Consider the following 18,768-nt stretch of genomic DNA (forward strand, 5'->3'; position numbering starts at 1 on the left):
TAACAAATGTTCAATTTTACTATTGTGTTTCTAATATTTCAAAATTAATTAATTTTAAAGCACGTGCAAATTCTATTAGTGAGTTATTTTTCAATTTTTTGATGGATTCATGTAAGTTAAATGCAAATGATCAGAATCTATATTTTACAAATTGTAACAAAAAATTTTTCCTTGCCTAAAAAGTCAACACTAGATTATAATTTTACTGTGAAGGTATTAATATATTATTTTTATGAACATATAAATGGTCATGTTGCAAATTTAATATTAATACACTTAACAATACTGTTATTATTCTTTCAATATGGTATAAAATAAATACATTTCAATACAAAAATATGAACTTAGTAACTTAATGATCATAGGTATTACAAAAACTAACTAACAAATTGCCATTTTTACATAAAATCGCATCACAATTTATAACATCTTCAGAACTAACATTTCGATATTTATTTAAAAAATAAATCCTTTGTCGTGCATAAGGATACCAATCAAAGTTATAGATCTTTCTGTTTGAAGAACCAAATGAAATATGTGTGTCTGTATCCAAATTCCAGTCTACCCAACAAACAAGTCCATGGCAAATGCCTTCGCTGCAAACAGATAAAATACATCACATCAATTTAAAATAATAAATAATTTACAAATATTAGTGCATCAATTATAAAAGTAATAAACTAGAGAAAAAACTGATGAGCTAAAATAATAAAAATATTAATATTAATATTAATATTTATATAAATATAATACACTATAATATTTATATTATTTAAATATTAAATTTAGTGACTTACTTTTTAATTTTTACAGATAGTAAGTTTTTCAGTATTAAACTGGATTCATTTGCAATGCTTTCAAAATTTAAAGTAAACAAATCATAAGCACTTGAAAGGCTTTTGCTAGGGTACTCCCACAACGGCTTTTCTTCCAGTAATCCATCAGATATTTTTATGCTTTCCTAAATACATTACCCAAAATTACATGATTATAAAAGTTTATTATTTAATGTTACGATTTGATCAATTTTAATTTACAGAAAAAGGAAAATTAAAATACTGATAAAATAAAAACTGTTGTTCAACATAATCACTACATACAACATCAATTGTCGTCATTTAAAATCATTCACTTAATATGCTGAATGACGCCAATTGATATGATGTACATTGTTATTCAATGCATTGTAACTTAGTTCATATTATGATTAAACTATTCATTTTTTTTTTTTGTCAGCAAATTCTGTAAATATTCTTTAGTAGTCTTACATAATTATTTTAATTTTTAGAATTTTTTTTTTTTTTTTAACCAAGTTATGCCTTATGTTAGGTACATTTAATACATTTTATAATAATATAGTTTCTATAAAAATAGACATATTGTACTAGAAATAAGATACAAAGAATTTTCTGAATTGCCTATTAATTTGATGAGTATAGTAAAAGTTAAATTAGTATTTCTAATTTAAATTTAGTGTATAATATAAAACAAAATGTTCCATTATTTTAAGTATAAAAATTATAAATATTTAAGAAAAAATGTTCAAATAAATAAATTCTTAAGTAATTACAAAGTAAATATAAAATTACTTTAATATAAATTAAAAAAAAAAAAAAGTTAAGCTTTTTACATTTTCAAATAATTAACAATTTCACTTCAATAGGCTAAAAATTGTATTTACTTAGGTAGCTATATTATTTTTAATACTGAAAAGATTAAAAGTTTAATAATACCTGAACAATTTCATTGAATGGTATTATTTCAAATCCTTCAACTTCAGTCAAAGGAGCTCGAATTTTCCATAAATCATCAAATTCTACTGCTTGTATTTTTACAGTTCCTTCTTTTGGAAATATATTAGTTTTGGGGTTTACTTGAAGAGAATATCTCACAATATCAATCCATTCAGGTAAAATCCATTTGGATGGTTCCATAAATACTGTACATATTTCTTCCTCGTTCTATAACAAAATTAAATCAATACTCAATTAAAATATTTAATTATAACATAACTAATTATTTTTATATATTTCTGTGAAATAATATTAATTCAAAATATATACTTCTTTTTGTTTTGAAATTATTTCCAATACTTCTTTGTACGTTTTCAATAAAACAATTTTATCTTCCAAATCATTAGATCTTATATATGAATTTAAAACTTTTCCAAAACTCTGAGGCCCACTAACATCATAGTAATACACCTATATGTAACAATATTATTAGCAACTAGTGTTAAATAATCAATAGGTTACAATATAGAAATAAATACTTTTGCTGCGCCAAATAGAGCTGCTGCAAGTCCCATAAATGACAAGTTGCCAACAAATAAACAAACACTATTTGGTTGAACATATTTTTTCAATGCAGTTAAATAATTGTTTGTAAGATAATGATCATTCATTTGTCCTATAAGAGTCCTGCTAATGACTCTATGAAAATCACATTCACAGTAAGGAAAAGGAACATCTAAATATGAACTGGAATATAAGTGAATTTCAATTATTTTTAACTGAATGAATAAAAATTAATGTATATATATAAGAAATAATAAAACTTTATAGTTATATAGTAACTAAAAATAATACCTACCTAGACTTATTGGTGTCAAACCAAAACGATAATTCATCGTGATAACCAATTAGATTAACTTCTTCATTTGTTTTTAAGTTTACTTCATTAGCAAAGTAATACACTCCTTGTATCCAATGATCTCTCCAAGGTACGTTGTTCTGTTGCAAATGCCATTTAGGAGCACAACTCAACATAATATCACCATCGGTGTCCATGGCCAAATCCCACCAAACAAATGCAGCATGAGCAATACCATTTTCTTTGGATTTACAACGAATAGCATTTTTACGGTCCGTTATAACACCATTTTTATCACTCCAATTGAACCTATGAAAATATTTTTAAACGGTATTATGTGCAATCAAATTAATAAGTTTATAATCTATCACCTAAACATCACTTGTGCTGGAATTAAAGTTTTAAAAGAATCTGTTGGTAATTCACTGAGTTGTAAATCAAATACACTTTCAATACCTTGGCAATTCTTTATGTCCTCAGGTATCTTAATCAATAACTCTTTATTGTGATATACATCATTAACTCTATTAAAATTCCTAATATACTTGCTTTCGATTACTTGAGCATAAACAATAGCTTCTGAGGGTATTACAATACAATCATCCTAAAATAAAAATAGTACAATTAACAAATAATTAGTTGTTGTGGTATACACATTGTCGTCATTATTTTAAAGAGTAACTAAACAAATATATTTGTAAATATTATAATGTATGTATTTTGTTACATAAATGTTATATATATTAACCGTTAACAGTTCTTGATGAGCATGATTGAACACTGAAATAGCTCCTTCGCCAATCAATTCTGTGTCAAAAACTTCTGTGACTAATAAATTCATTCGATGAGGTAAGTCTACACCAACTTTTAATTTTTGAGAACTCTTATGGATAAGAACAATTTTGTCTTCTAAGTAATTTGACCTTATTATTTCTTTTGCACATTTATAGGACTCTTCAAATTCCTATAAATAAGCAAAAGTTTAAAAATCTGAGTATATTATATTAACAATAATGAGTTTAATACTTCACAAGCATAAACTGAATCGGCACCACATTTAGCAGCCATCATAGCCAATAGACCAGTACCAGTTCCAATGTCTAGAACGTGGACTTTTTTATTAGCTTTGTGTAATCTAGTGATTTCTTTTTTTAATGCTTTATAGTACAACTGATTCTGTAGGAAAACATTTAAATAATAATTAAATAATTTTTTTTTAATATAAATAGTATTATATTTACTCGATCACTGTCATAGAGCATATCACCAAAAGCTGCTCTAGCAATGTTTTGATGGTGATCAAATTCCATCATAGAATTCACTTCCCAATTTTCATTCATAGTATTCTAAAACATTTAAATCGGAATTTAAATGTTTATTTTAACAATGAAAAATAATAGTGAATTATACATACATTAATTGTTTATATATACAGATTTATAAAACACCATTTTCGGCATTAATATTTATATAATCTAATTATAGATACCAAATAGCTATTTTATTTTTAAAATTAAGCTACAATTTAACAATAAAATACATACAATATAATAAGATTCTTTCTCCTATTTATATTAAATGCAAATTGCTTATAATAAAAAAAAACATATCTAGTTAAATGAATAAAAAAAGTCAACTCAAACAGAGCATGTATATGTTTTCTGACATTTACTATACAAAGTGTTTTTGTTGCCTTCATAAATATTTCTCCACTTTTTAAAGGTATAATATAGGTAATGTATGTATACATTTTTTCAACTTGTCAAAAACGATGTCTAAAGTATTATTTATAAGAATTATGTTAACAGAGCTCTTTGCAAATATGTAATACTCAATCTGAAATCTTAAACATTATTTAAAACCTTGATTTTGTATGAACACTAAATATGGTATAGGTTTGCAGTGTGCCAGTGTCCAATAACTATACACATTGGTAATTTTAAGAATAATAAGTGTAGGTAGGTATTAAGGTATCAATTAGTAAACTGTAAAAATTACTAATAATATTATTCAAAACGTACAAAAAAATGAGTGCTAACAAAGTTCTATTATTATTAATCAATATTTCTACATACTATGAGGTGGTTGAATTAAATTGTTGTTTTGAACTCGTGAATATCTGGCGGTTTGAAAGCCGCTCGTGGTCCTGATGGCTGCAAAAATTTTGAAAATTTACAACGCGCAAAACTTAAGCACGATGTTGGCTATATAAATAATTAATTCATCGACTGGGTTTGCCGTTTCATTGATAACAGATCGTGGTGATGGTGATAACATAGGATAACAACAGAGGCAAATCTAGTCGACCTTGAAAAACTGAAAACAGCGCCGCTGGACGCGTGGAATACGTAATCGTAATACGTTTTGTTGTTTTGACACCACGATTAATTAAAATATTAGGTGTTAGGTTTAAAATTTGATTGTTTAATTATTTAATTAATCTATTTACGGGTATTCGACACTTCAGGATTCCTAATAATTGATTTAGATTTAATGAAAAGCATCTACTATGATCTTAGTTATTTTAATTCATGGTAAAATGTAAAATCAATAAACAGTATTGAACTATTAAAGAAAAAGTTGGATAGGAAATTATTATAAATTAAGAAAAATAAAAAGTTATATAAAATTATTGAGATATACTTAAATACCGATACAAAGTATTAATTGTTATAAATTTGATTTTCAATGCAATGAGATGCAAAAATCATTTATGATTAGTGCCACAATTTAAGTTACCAACAATTTTTATCGATTCACCTTAGTCGACTATATTATTCTTGAAATTTTAAATACTGTAATTTTTTTATAGTGTGACTAGATACTCTAGACCAGGGTGGTCCAACCCGCGGCCCTTTAAGCCTTTTTTTTTGCCCCCCCCCCCCACACTTATTCTTAACACCATTTAAGGTGTTCAATTGATATTAAAAAATTGGCTTCTGAAAAACAAAGCCAATCATCACATTAATTAATCAATTAATTCTAAATATAAGTAACTTAATCTGTAATGTAATAATTAGTTCATTATATAAAATAAAATATAAATAGGGTAATAATATAATTTTTTTTCTTCTGGTGGCCCCCAATGTTTTTATGAAAGTGTAAATTGGCCTGCGAACTACAAAAGTATGGACCACCCTGCTCTAGACAGTTGCATATAAGCCTCAGGCCTCCACAGTTCCACACTAACGTAACATATGATAGTGTTTATCTAAAAGTTTGTCTAAATGTATACAGAATAAATCAACTTGCATTTATTTTGTTAGGAACCAGTAGGTAATCAGCCAACTGTTGATAATTTCTACAAATTTAGAATACACAGCAAACACTGAAAAGCATGACTATCAACAAAATTACATACTATTTTATACTCAAGATAATCATAATTGATAGTTTGAGTAGATAAAGATGTTAAAATGTTAAGTTGTTTAGTGACATAGATATCATGGTTTGAACTTAAAAGTTCAAAAGGATTTTAGTTTACAAATATACTCATTGAGAAAATATGTTCAAAAATTGAACTATTTAAATATATTTCAAAAGACAAAATGAAAAAGGATATGCTATAAACATGTTATATTTTTATTTTTTGCATAGGTGTCTTATTTAATAACCTTATTTTTACAAAATTGCAATAATAATTTTGGTTTTAGTAGACAATTTTATGTTTAACTGCACTGAATCCCACTTCTTCTTCATCAACAGAACACAATGTGTTAGAAAATTACAACTTGGTTCCAATAACAAATTGCTTTATCTGGTGAAATAGGAACCTGCAATTAAATATATAACTATTATATTGTATGCAATTAAAATTGTATATAATTTAAGTTTTTCTTTTTTATACGTTATGATTATTCAGATAGAAAGTCAAATGCCAATGAAACACATTATTTAACTATATTTTAACTGTTAATAGTAAGTAAATATTTCAATTAACCCATTGCAAATACCAAATGGCATATGCTTACATTCTATAAACAAGCATTTTTAGTAAAAACATGTATTACCGTCATAATTTATAAATTTTCATTTAGTTATATGGTCTAAAAGTCTAAGAATTTAATGCTGTATTGAGGTAAGAATCTAATTTGAAACGTATTATTTATGATTTTTTTAAATAAAGAGAATTTTAAACCTAACCAAAAGATTCCCGGTAACTTCTAAAAAAAGGAAATGGAAACACTGTGATCAACCACTCTCATCTACTAAAATATTCATCAAGATAACCAATAGAACCTTAATAAGCAAGAGTGCCCGCAGAAAATCAGCTCAGTGGGTGCAAAATGAAATACCTGTTATATATTCACATACTCGCAACAACATTCTGTTATTTTGGTAAGATGATCAAAAATATTATTTGTGCAGTAGGTAATTCATAAATGCGGGCTTTTATGAACACTGAAATTTTATAAAAAAAAGTTATGAATCTCATGTGCACGATGATTTTTTTTGTTTAATAAAAAATGTCAGTGGGTGCAATGGCATTCAGGTTAACCTAACCAATGGCACCCACTGGCCCCTCTCTACGGGCGCCAATGTTAAAAAATAAAAGAATTAGTTGCAATATACTTAATTTTAAATTATTTAATATTATTTTACAATGAATACTTGTTTATTATCACTTTAAAAACCTCACCATAATATGTTTATCGCTCCACCACTAGCCCATCATAGGTAAACAACAAGTTCCAATGTTTCTTAAAATGTTGTAATATAATAATGGAAAAATTATTACATATTTGATATAAAAATTAAATAATTATTATAATAGATAAAGATAAATACAAAAAAGTACAAGAAAATAAATGTTTTAAGTATTTAATTATAATGTAGGTTAGTACTCTGAATGGTTTAAATTTTAAATAGTTTTTAAAATATCTCACTCATTTTGTTATGTAATTCACATGAATGCTATCAAATACAAATCCAGAAAATGTCTTGGGTTCCATAATGCTTTTTATTGCCTTATTAGTAAAACCCACAAACGTCTCAATAATTTGAGTTTTGCCCTTAAGTTCAAATCAACAAAATTATGAATGTGGTATTATAATAGAATCCAGCTTGTTGTAAAGTTCACAACAATCTGAAAATATTATAAATCCTGGTCTTACAAATTTTTGTAAGATGGGTAAATGGGTAATAATACTTTTTCTGACTGATCAGGAACCAAGTGTTATGGAACGATAATAAACAAGAGTAGGTAGCATGCCAATAAATTTATTACGGTAAGGTAAGTGACTATAGGTACTAACAAACAAGTACCTTATTATATAAAATTACAAACATAATAATATAATCAACATAATATCTCATTGTGTCATTTTTATTGATTTTAAATAAAAATTTAAAAAAAAATGGCCGTAAAATATATCAATAATCATAATTTAATACATTTATTTAAAATTACACACCTGCAACCTGCTGTTTTACCACATCAATTGTTTATCAGATGTTTAGGACAAGCTTTGTATATTTTATCTTCACAGAATTAAATTTCTTTATGTACTTATTGTAGTTGTCATAAACTAACTCTTCAAATTGATTTACACATGGACATAATATTATAAATATCACGTTGACTAGATGATAATATTAATTCCTAAATATTTTGAATAATTAGCTTAAATATAATTAGATAAGAAGCAATTAAGAATTACTCAAATAAATATTATAATATTTAATATAAATACTTTAAGAACTGTAATGTGATTGTTGGAATTCCTTTTTTTTTCATTTTTGAGTTGAACTATTAAATTATCTAATTTCTTTATTTTTTTTTTTTCAAATCCACTGTTTAAGTAAAAACTTTATTTTCTTTTTTTGTTTCGTCACAGTTGACTGTGAAGTAATCCAATATTTTAATCTATTATTAGGGCAATCAATATCATTAGGGTGTTTAAAATCATCCATAAAACACTTTCTTTTACTGAAACAATTAAATATTTTATTTAACAATATGTTAATATTAAAATAAAAAATATATATTAATTAATTAATCAAAACAACTCACTTATTTAGTATAAATTTTTCTTCAACTCTGTTTTGTAATAATACGGGTGTAATTTCATTAATATTTTGTTTAATAAGAGCAAGGTGAAATTGTATTCATATTTTGAACAGTAGTTTTTGGCGACATAGTGTGTTATAATATTTTTACTGAATCCACATTTATAAATATTCTAATAATTGAAGTCTACAATTTGTAGGTACTCAATATTAACTACAAAAAAAAAAAAAAAAAATTGTATAGCATACGAGGTATAGCAGGGGGTTGATCAGCATATACATCAGACAATGACAATATCACAACTTCTTCCGCATTACGATCAGGAACTGAGTTCAATTCCTGATTTGATTTATAAAATAATGATTTACAAACATTTAAAAATAATTTTAAAATAAATTGTTTTTTTTTTACTAACATTATTAATTATTTTTCTTAATTCTGGATATTGTGAGAATTTATAAGCAACTTACTTTGATTCATAATAGTAGGTATAGCATTTTTTTTTAAACTTCAATTAGAAAAATACTAGTAGGTGTAATTTCATAATCTGAATCAGATAAAAAATGTAACCCACAAATATTGGTGCTACAACTTGTTGGCAGGCATGAACAAAGGATTGTGTTTCTTGAGAAATGTAATTCACGACTTGAATTTCACCTTTAGGAAGCCTAAACATTTTGAAGGATATCATAAAAATTAACTAATAAATAAAAACATTTAATAAATTTCTACCTTTACATAGTGAAATATAAATGTTTAAACTCCCAATAAAAATGTGAGATCAACAATTGCCAATAAAAAATAGCTTAGTATAATGTAATAAACGTTATGTATGAAATTTAATACCTTGACCAGCTTTGGACTTGCAGCCTTTAACAGAACACGAAGTAACCATTTTCAAGTACCTAATTAAAACAAGATTGAAGATATTAACTTCAAATTAAATTAAGAGAAAATTATAAACTAACAAAGTATTGAAAATTAAGTTTGAAAACAATATAATTAAACCAGAGATTTTAAAATCTCTATACACAATAAATTATAAATTCAAAATTGATTACAATTTATGAATGTTAACTATAATATACGATACTTAATAAATTATCATCTATTGTCCCGGTAAAAACAATAACCTCAAATATAATAACCATGTATTCAAGCACGTCTTAAATTTTGAATCACAAAAACTATAAAACTTCAATGCTGAAATCAAGAGCTAATTACTTTTATATAACTCTTTAGACTATAAACTATGTTCAATGAAATCCCAAATAAAAACCAAAAATATTCTTATTATAACAATAAGAATTAATTTAACTTAGTTAATTTATAATATAATATTAAATTATTTATTAATTCATTTTGTTCAAACTATTACATAGGTACTACATAATAAGCACATACAAACATTACTAACAAACAATTGAAACAAGACAATTTACTCATTAGCATTCGATTATTACTTAACAAACTTTTAATATACTTTTTTGATCATTATTTATATACACACCTCAACTATTAAAGTTATTCTTTAATGTTTTTATACTTTTATTATATGCATTCGGAATTCTGAATACATTTTTTGAGTATTTTTTGTCAGTACCACACATATTTGAACCATAGCCATAAATCAGTACAATAAGATGTCGTATGGATATTTTTAATTTACTTTCCAAATAGCTACATTTTGTAACTCGACAAACTGTGATCTCTTCAATATAATATCAAGTTCAAAACTGCTTTAAAAGAAAAACAGATGTACCTATCTGTTCTTTGGAAAAGTATTTTTTATTTAAGGATTTGACAACAGTAGGTGAGGAGCGACAGATATTTAAGTCAGAAACAAATAAAAGTTTTCATTTTTAATAGTTATGATTTATTATCTCGTAATATATAATGTTGGCAAATATAGTCTCTATACCGGAAATCCGTTTTTACATCATAGAAATTTATTGAGTGCATAATATTCTACTCTTAACATAAAAAAAAAAAAAAAAACGAATCACCATTACAAATATTACCAATCACTTTTTGTATAAGTAATTAAAACTTAAAAATAATTATCATTTATAGTGTCGTAAGATATTCTAAAAAGTATATAGCCAAAGTGTATATAAAAACACAATGAACACAACTTAAACAACAAGATTTATAAAATAATAAATAATATATTTTCAAGACCAAGATGTGTCTTATGAATATGACTACTAATTAATCCGTAATAATAGTAATAATAAAAAAAAACAAAACAAAACAAACAGTTTATTCTCATCATCATTCTTTGAGAGATTAAATTCAAGTTTCATGATGGATTTACAAGATTAAATTGATTAATATTTCAACACGAAAAATACCTATAAATAATATAGTGCAAATATGAATTATGTAAAAATGATCAACCCTGTCTATTGAAGCAAAAAAAAAAAAAGGATTTGTCATTTATATAATTTTAAGATTTTATCCTACCGTCATCATTAACAACAAACGATAGTGATTTTTAAAACATTTAAGTCGAGACATATATTTACTTATCATACATATATGTATGTATATATAAATGTGGTTACTTAGATACAATCAATATTATAATATTATATATTATTTTACTTGTGTTTTAGTAACACAGTTGAAATTATAGATATCGATGAATAGAGCAAAGGATAAACAGATTTACGTACTTAAATATATTATTATTAATTATTATGTAATATATATATATATATAAAAAAAAAAAAACAATAGCATGAATAAAAGAAATGCACTTTAATGTAGAAACTTACAGAAGAACATTCAGTATTTTTTTTAATAATATGCGTTCTTGGTTCTAATTTAAACGCTATTATTTTTATTTTTATCGACAAATTGGGTCACGTAATATAGAGCTTATACAAAAAACAAAAAAAAAAAATAATAATGTTAACTTACACATTATTATTATTATTATTAATAATAATATAAACCTTAAAACTTTTCTTTGATCACTATTATAAAAAGAAAAAAAATAGAATAATAAAAAGAAAACATCTCAATAAAATAACAATATGATACACAAATATGATTTAGTTGGAGAAAAAAAAAATCCGAGACGTTTTTTTCATTGGTCGACATATTATATTATATTGCACCACTACGCAAAACTTTAGTAGCTTTCCGCATTTTTATAAATAAATAGAAATACGAATTATTTTTCACATCAGTCTTTCCATTTCCCCCAGATTTGTTAAAGATGCCACAGAAAAATATATCTAAAACACATTTTTCTTTTAATTGTTTTGTTTATCGTTTTAAATAAATCCCTTAAAATCTAAATTAGGGAACATCGCGCTATACATCGTTTAACAAATATCACAGATCGAGTATTATTATTTTTTACAATATAAATTAATAAGACAAATAAAAATTAATATCATAATGTTAATTTTATCGAGTTTTATACAATTTACATGGACTTGTTATAAAAAATTGACCCTTGGCAAAAAGAAAAAAAGGAACTCATTCGAATTGTCTAAATATTCGTATAAAACACAATTTTTTTTTATACTTTTAATAAGACTAGTTTAAATATTTTATTTTAGGTTAGGAAGTAACCATATTTTGTCAATATATATATTATGCATTTCTTCTGGATGTTTCAAGTTTACTGTGCATTTCAAAAGAAAGTATTAGATTATAATAATAGATAATTAGCAATAAAGTTAACTTTATTAGTTAAATTTGGAATGTGACTTCATTTTGCAATTAAACACTGGAAGAAAAAAAAATTAGCCCCTAAATCCAAAAATTTTTTAGAAGAAGTCACAATCGTTATTTATATTATATGTTTTATTTTAGTTTACTGTTGGACTGTTTGTGGCTGGCCATAGTATGGATAACCTGCTTGCGGCACGGTGGTGTAACCATTTGGAAATGCTTCTTGAGTAGCTGCTGGAGGGCGGTTCTGTTGGAAGAACTTGTGTGTAAGTAGAGGTTGTATGGAAGCATCACCGGTATTATTCATCACATACTGTGGTGGCAAGGTACTTGCATACATGTCAGCCATATTAGAGAACTGACGTTGTTGGTTAAAGCGGTTTGGTTGATAGTTGGCACGTGGATTATTAGTGTAACCATTTTGACCACGGTTATAGCCAACAGTGTTCTGTAATTAATTTAAAAAACATAAGGCTAAGTATTATGTAAAAGAAAAACTGGACTTTAGCTGCTTTAACCAATTTACTTAGTAATAAAAACTATGTAGTAGTAAGTTGATTAAGAATAAATTAAGACAATTGGAAAAATTGTATAGATTGGATATCATACCTGATTTTGTCCGTATTTTTGACCAGGGTTTCCATTATACTGTTGTGCTTGATATTGTGGGTTTTGGAACTTGGGAACATTGCGAGGAATACTGCCTGTTCCTGATTGATATGCTCCATTTTTGTGTTCATTATTATAACCTTTATTTTGATAGTTTTGACCATTTCCGAATGTTCCGCCATTAGTATAGTTGGTGGCTCCATTACTGTAACTGTTAAAGTTATTTCCATAGCCGCCGCCTCCATAACCAGATCCATTTGTGTAGTTAGGATTAGTAGTTCTAGCATTATTAGATTGTCCATAAGGGGATTGAGTAGCCAGAGGTGTGTTTACATCACGATAACGATTGGTCCACTTAGCTCGACCTAATAATAATAATAATAACATAGCATTATTTTTATTTTTAACATTACAAACAAAATAAGGTAGGTATTATATCAACTGATAAATTATCTAAAAACCAAAGATATGCCCTATTAGTAAAAACTAATATAAAATATATGCATACAAATTTCATAAAAACTAATTCTCACTGCTATGGAAGTACACCCATAAAATAAAATATGTTCTATAATAACAAATTGAATGGTAAAAAAACTTCATTTTGGTAGGAATGACACATATTTTAAACGTGATTAGTGATTACCAAAGTGATGCTACTTCTAATAATAGTAACTATGCTTTTGTTAGACACTGCATGGGGTATAGCAATACTACAATTGTAAAAATTAAAATTCTAGACTACATCATTTTTTTTCAACTTCAACATAATCAAATATTTGGATGAATTTAAAAAACCAAAATTAATACAACACACATTAGTATTTCAGGAAAAAAAACTTAAAGGTGTATAAGGCTATATAACATTTATAATCAAGTATTAACTTAAAGTTAATATTTCTATTTAAAATATAATAAATTATTACATTAATATCTAATATGAAAAAATTGTTTGTAAATCAATAAAAGCTTATTGCATTAAAATGTTTAAATTGACTCCTGAACTAATTATTATCCTGTTGAGGATCTTGAATTAAAGCTGCAATTTATTATCACATTGTAAATTACCTAGATGAAAACTAGCATTAGAGAAGTAAAACTGTGCATGGAAATTTGGCATGTATAAAAAAAAATTTATATAATATTTTTATTACAAAAAAGTTTTGTTACCCGATTCACTTGCTGTGGTTTAAAATGTGAATCAGAAATTTTCTTTGTTAAAAGGAAATTATGGAAAACAAGTTTTTACAGAAATAAGATTTTGAAAAAAATAATGGCTTTCAAATTTTAAAGAAAATATAAATGATTGATGGTAAAGATATAGCAGAAAGTTAATTGAGTTCAGCAAATTTTCTGATGACTACTCTAGCAATGATTTATATTCACATTTTTTTTTAAGTTTGGTTTTATTATTGCTGACATAATTATTATTAATAAAAAGTTATACATTATTTTGACAAATGAATAATCGTAAAATTAAGATTATCTGTTTGAGGAGGACTGGTCTCATTTGAAAAGTACAAATGGGGCTAATTAAATCCTCAAATATTACTATTACGACTAAATTTGTATCAAGATTTAAAAAAAATAACATTGATAAATTACATTTAAGTCGTTACAATTGTTATCTATTACTATTTTGTTCTTTGTTTTTATTATTAACTAAACAAAAAATAAATCATGTTTGAGGAGGACTGGTCCCATTTGAAAAATGGCTAAAAATGGGGCTAATTAAATCCTCAGTTATTACTATTACGACTAAATTTGTATCAAGATTTAAAAAAATATAACATTGATAAATTACATTTAAGTCGTTACAAATTGTTATCTATTACTTCTTTGTTTTTATTATTAACTAAACAAAAATTTATCATGTTTGAGGAGGACTGGTCCCATTTGATAAATACAAATAGGGCTAATTAAATCCTCAGTTATCACTATTACGACAAAATGTATACCAACAATTTGTAAAATTAATTGATTAATTATATTTATGTCGTTGAAAAATATCATTACATTTATATTTTATGCTCTTATGTTTATTAAAAGATCAGGTCTCAATAATAAATTCTGTAAGTTTGCTATCACTTCCAAACAAGACTATAAAAATAGTAATATATGTATTTAAGCTATTTATACATACTTGACATATGATTTTTTGCCATATTTGCCATTTCAATGAGTTCTTCTGGGACTACTTGATGAGCTTCTTCCAAAATTGAAATAAGATCTTTGGCCTGTCGCATATTATTTGTAGAAAAGAATGTATAAGCAATACCTGCTTGTTTAGAACGGCCTGTTCTGCCAATTCTATGTACATAATCTTCCGAAGAGTTGGGATAATCAAAATTGATTACATATTTAACATCGTCAACATCTAATAAATAGACAATGTTAAAATTTTGAATATTTTAATACAAAAATAAAATTATTAAATTTAATTTACCTAATCCTCGAGCAGCTACATCAGTAGCAACTAAGATTGGAGATTTACCGTTCCTAAATTCATTTAATACATGATCTCTGTCTTGCTGAGATTTATCACCATGCATAGATGTTGCTATATATCTATTGACATAAAATAAATGCTTAGTATATTAATAAGGAGAACATTTTTAATTTTTTTTAAGTACCCTTCATTTTTTATTTGTCTAGTCAGCTCATCCACTTTCTTTTTCTTTTCAACAAAAATAATGGCTTTAAATCCAGGTTCATTAGATATTTTCATTAAGAGATCAAACAATTTATAATCTTTTTCATGATCTTCACAAACTTCAATTAACTGTTGAATATTGTGGTTGGCAGCAAGTTCTAAAGAACCAACATTGATTTGAATGTAGTCAACTAGGAAATCAGCAGCTAATGCTTGAACCTCTTTTGGCCAAGTTGCGGACCACATTAATACTTGTCGGTCAGGCTAAAATAATTGTTTAAAAACAAATATAAAAATATACATTCAACAGAAAAATCAACACTATGTTATTTACCCTTATCTGTTCAATGATTTTTCTAATTTGAGGTTCAAATCCCATATCCAGCATTCTATCGGCTTCATCAAGAACTAAATAGGTCACACGTTTTAAATTTGTGGATCCACGTTCTAAGAAGTCAATTAACCGCCCAGGTGTAGCAATAACAATTTCAACCCCATTTTGTAAATCATGAGCTTGAGGACCTTTAGGAGTTCCGCCAAAAATGCAAGTGTTGCGAATACTTGAGCTAAACATTTTAGCAACACTTTGTATTTGTTGGGCTAATTCTCTGGTTGGAGCCAATACTAGAGCAATAGGTCCATCTCCACGTTGAAGAGGTTCTTGATTACTAATGTGCACTGCTGCTGGTAACATGTACTGAAAATATTTATTTTATTATTATTTATTTAGTTTAAAGTTTTAATAATTTAGAAAATGTATACATACCGCTAATGTTTTTCCTGAACCTGTCTGAGCAATACCGACAAGGTCGCGACCACTTAATGCTATTGGCCATCCTTGAGCTTGGATCGCAGTTGGTTCAGAAAATCCTTGTTTTTTCAACTCTTGAACAACACTTTCAGGAAAATTTCCTTCAATAAAGAATTGACTAGGATCAGGGACATTTGCTCCACGAATGGTGATAGCTTTATCAACACGATATAAATTTACTTCATCTGGACTCCTAAAAACATGGGAGTGTATTTTTTTTTTTTATATAAATAACAGTCTTTAGTCAAATTTAAGTATAAGAAAAACTTATGATAGAAATTTACCTGTTAACTGTGTCTACATGTGGAGCATAAAAATCTTTTTTAAATGGTTGTAGAGATTCACGAGTCCAGTTAGGTTTTCTTAATAATTCACCTGGGGCTTTATTCATTGGTTTAAACATTGCACCACCAAAATCTGCATTTTCTGTATTGCCATTTTGAGATTTCCAAAATTGATTGCCATAGCCTTGATTTTGGGCTGTACGTGGTTGTTGATACCTATAATAATAAAAATAGTAGAAGACAAACATATATTAATATTCTATATGTATTTTAAACATATTTAGGGAATTTGTAATACATGTTAGTTAATAAAAACATAAATTATAAATATGAAACTCTTATTGCACAGGTAATTAAAAATTATCAAAACAAACTAGTTTTGTAGGGGAATGCCATAAATTATTTAAAAATAGACTGCTATTTAAATACGTAATTAATTATTAAAAATATTGTAGTTTAAAGGAAAAGAAAGCAGAAAACTTTTGATTCTAGTTTTAAAGTTGCACAGGTTCATTGTTATTTCTTTAAAAATCAGTTATAAACGAGGTTATTAATAAAAAAAGATCCAATAACTGGAAATAAATAGGAATATTTCGAAACTCGTAAAAGCATATTTTTGATAAAATTATTAGACTAAAAATTACAGAAAGTATTTTTAAGTCATTTAAAGTACATTTTCTATCCTTAATTAATAACTATTTCAATTTATTAAAATAATAGTGTCCATAAAAGAATGATTTAAAAATAGGTAACTTAAATAAATCCGTCACCAAGTATATTGATTGCATAATTTGTAATCGTTAAGAAGATAACCAAGAAAATATGTTAATTAATCTAATAAATAGGAATTAAAGAATGTTTATAATTTAGAAAAACCTATACAACTTTTTTTCTCCACAAATAATCAAGTAACAATAAACTTGGTAATATTTAATAATTGTTATGTATAAAATATAACACCATAATAAAGCATTTGAAATATAAGGTATATAAAATAAATGATATACACAATACATTATTCTAATTATACAACTAGATTATTTATAGATACTTAAGGTAATACTTTATTAAGAAACCTTTAATATCATGGTCAGCATTAATAGTAATTACTATTAAGTGACCGTACTCCCGTTATTATTAAGAGAATCGATTGATGACATTTTAATATAGAAAATCATTTTAACAATAATACTTAATTATGGTACCATGTTTTTAAAATTGTCAACTTAGTTAAACGTTTTGTGTCACTCGACAGCCGACATATCAATTATCGTGACGTATTGATACTAGTATAATAAATTGTGAATTAAAAATGTAATAAAGGGTATCAATGAGAAACAGTATGTAAGAATTAAGATTTTAAAAAAGACCAATTTATTATTAATTTGGCTTAAACTTGTCCGCATAACGTGAAATAAATTTGGGTCTCGAAAAATAAAAATATTCATCACAAAAAAGATATGTTGATAGATGATACAAACAATAGGACGAAGATTACTAATAATTACTAATGTTATTATATTAACCCAAACGAGACAATGACCGTAGCGTGCTCGATGGGTGCGTTACGCGCACGACAATTGAACCGTCGACACCGAGGCGTAATAGCACAGTATGAACATTAAAATATTTTAAATTATGTATAATACTCACATTGGATAACCCGTGTTGTTATACATATTTTCGATGCCGTTTCAAACTGAATGTCGAGACTCGAGAGAATTAAAATGAGCCGACAAAGGACTGAACGGGGGATATGTTACTATTAATATTATAATAGGTGAGTGTGCTTGCTCTGAAAGCAACGCGTCGTTTAATGGATTTATTTGAGATAAAGCGTTGATGGCCGAAGATAACTCACCGGGAAAGGCGAAAAACGGACAGGGGGGGTTTTGTTCGGTAGGTTTTTCGGATCGCGCGCGGACTGACTTGATTCGTTGCAAACGGGCACGGCAGAACGGGTGTCGTTTCAAGACAGAGAAGCGGCCATGTTTGAAAGTACGTCCGTCGTCTGCCGCTCGTTCGTTCGGGTTCGACGTACGTCGCGCTCTCGCCCCTACGTACACCAGCGATCGCTCCCGGTGACGTAACGCGATGGCTAATGGATGAAAAAATTACG

The 18,768-nt window shown here is 26.5% G+C and overlaps 2 protein-coding genes and 1 pseudogene across 2 annotated transcripts; all 3 read right to left on the reverse strand.

The window, feature by feature from the left end:
- Nucleotides 1–241: 241 nt before the first annotated feature.
- Nucleotides 242–4,836, reverse strand: LOC114123223 (protein arginine N-methyltransferase 7). The gene is made up of 11 exons (XM_027986123.2): nt 4,668–4,836; nt 3,834–3,938; nt 3,619–3,768; nt 3,341–3,556; nt 2,964–3,196; nt 2,593–2,901; nt 2,273–2,480; nt 2,064–2,204; nt 1,734–1,961; nt 798–961; nt 242–596 (listed from the first exon to the last, which is right to left on the reverse strand). Exons 2-11 carry the CDS (start codon nt 3,930–3,932, stop codon nt 353–355), a joined length of 1,992 nt encoding a protein of 663 aa, XP_027841924.2. The 5' UTR covers nt 3,933–3,938; nt 4,668–4,836; the 3' UTR covers nt 242–352.
- Nucleotides 4,837–7,478: 2,642 nt separating this feature from the next.
- On the reverse strand, nt 7,479–9,622 carry LOC114123219 (uncharacterized; annotated as a pseudogene).
- An 833-nt stretch (nt 9,623–10,455) lies between these two features.
- LOC114123184 (uncharacterized) lies at nt 10,456–18,697 on the reverse strand. Its single transcript, XM_027986079.2, has 9 exons — nt 18,303–18,697; nt 16,650–16,865; nt 16,321–16,558; nt 15,889–16,251; nt 15,535–15,818; nt 15,348–15,469; nt 15,045–15,278; nt 12,902–13,266; nt 10,456–12,740 (listed from the first exon to the last, which is right to left on the reverse strand). Exons 1-9 carry the CDS (start codon nt 18,326–18,328, stop codon nt 12,435–12,437), a joined length of 2,154 nt encoding a protein of 717 aa, XP_027841880.1. The 5' UTR covers nt 18,329–18,697; the 3' UTR covers nt 10,456–12,434.
- Nucleotides 18,698–18,768: the final 71 nt, after the last annotated feature.

The sequence above is a fragment of the Aphis gossypii genome, chromosome 1 (assembly GCF_020184175.1).
Source record: "Aphis gossypii isolate Hap1 chromosome 1, ASM2018417v2, whole genome shotgun sequence".
Taxonomy (NCBI): domain Eukaryota; kingdom Metazoa; phylum Arthropoda; class Insecta; order Hemiptera; family Aphididae; genus Aphis; species Aphis gossypii.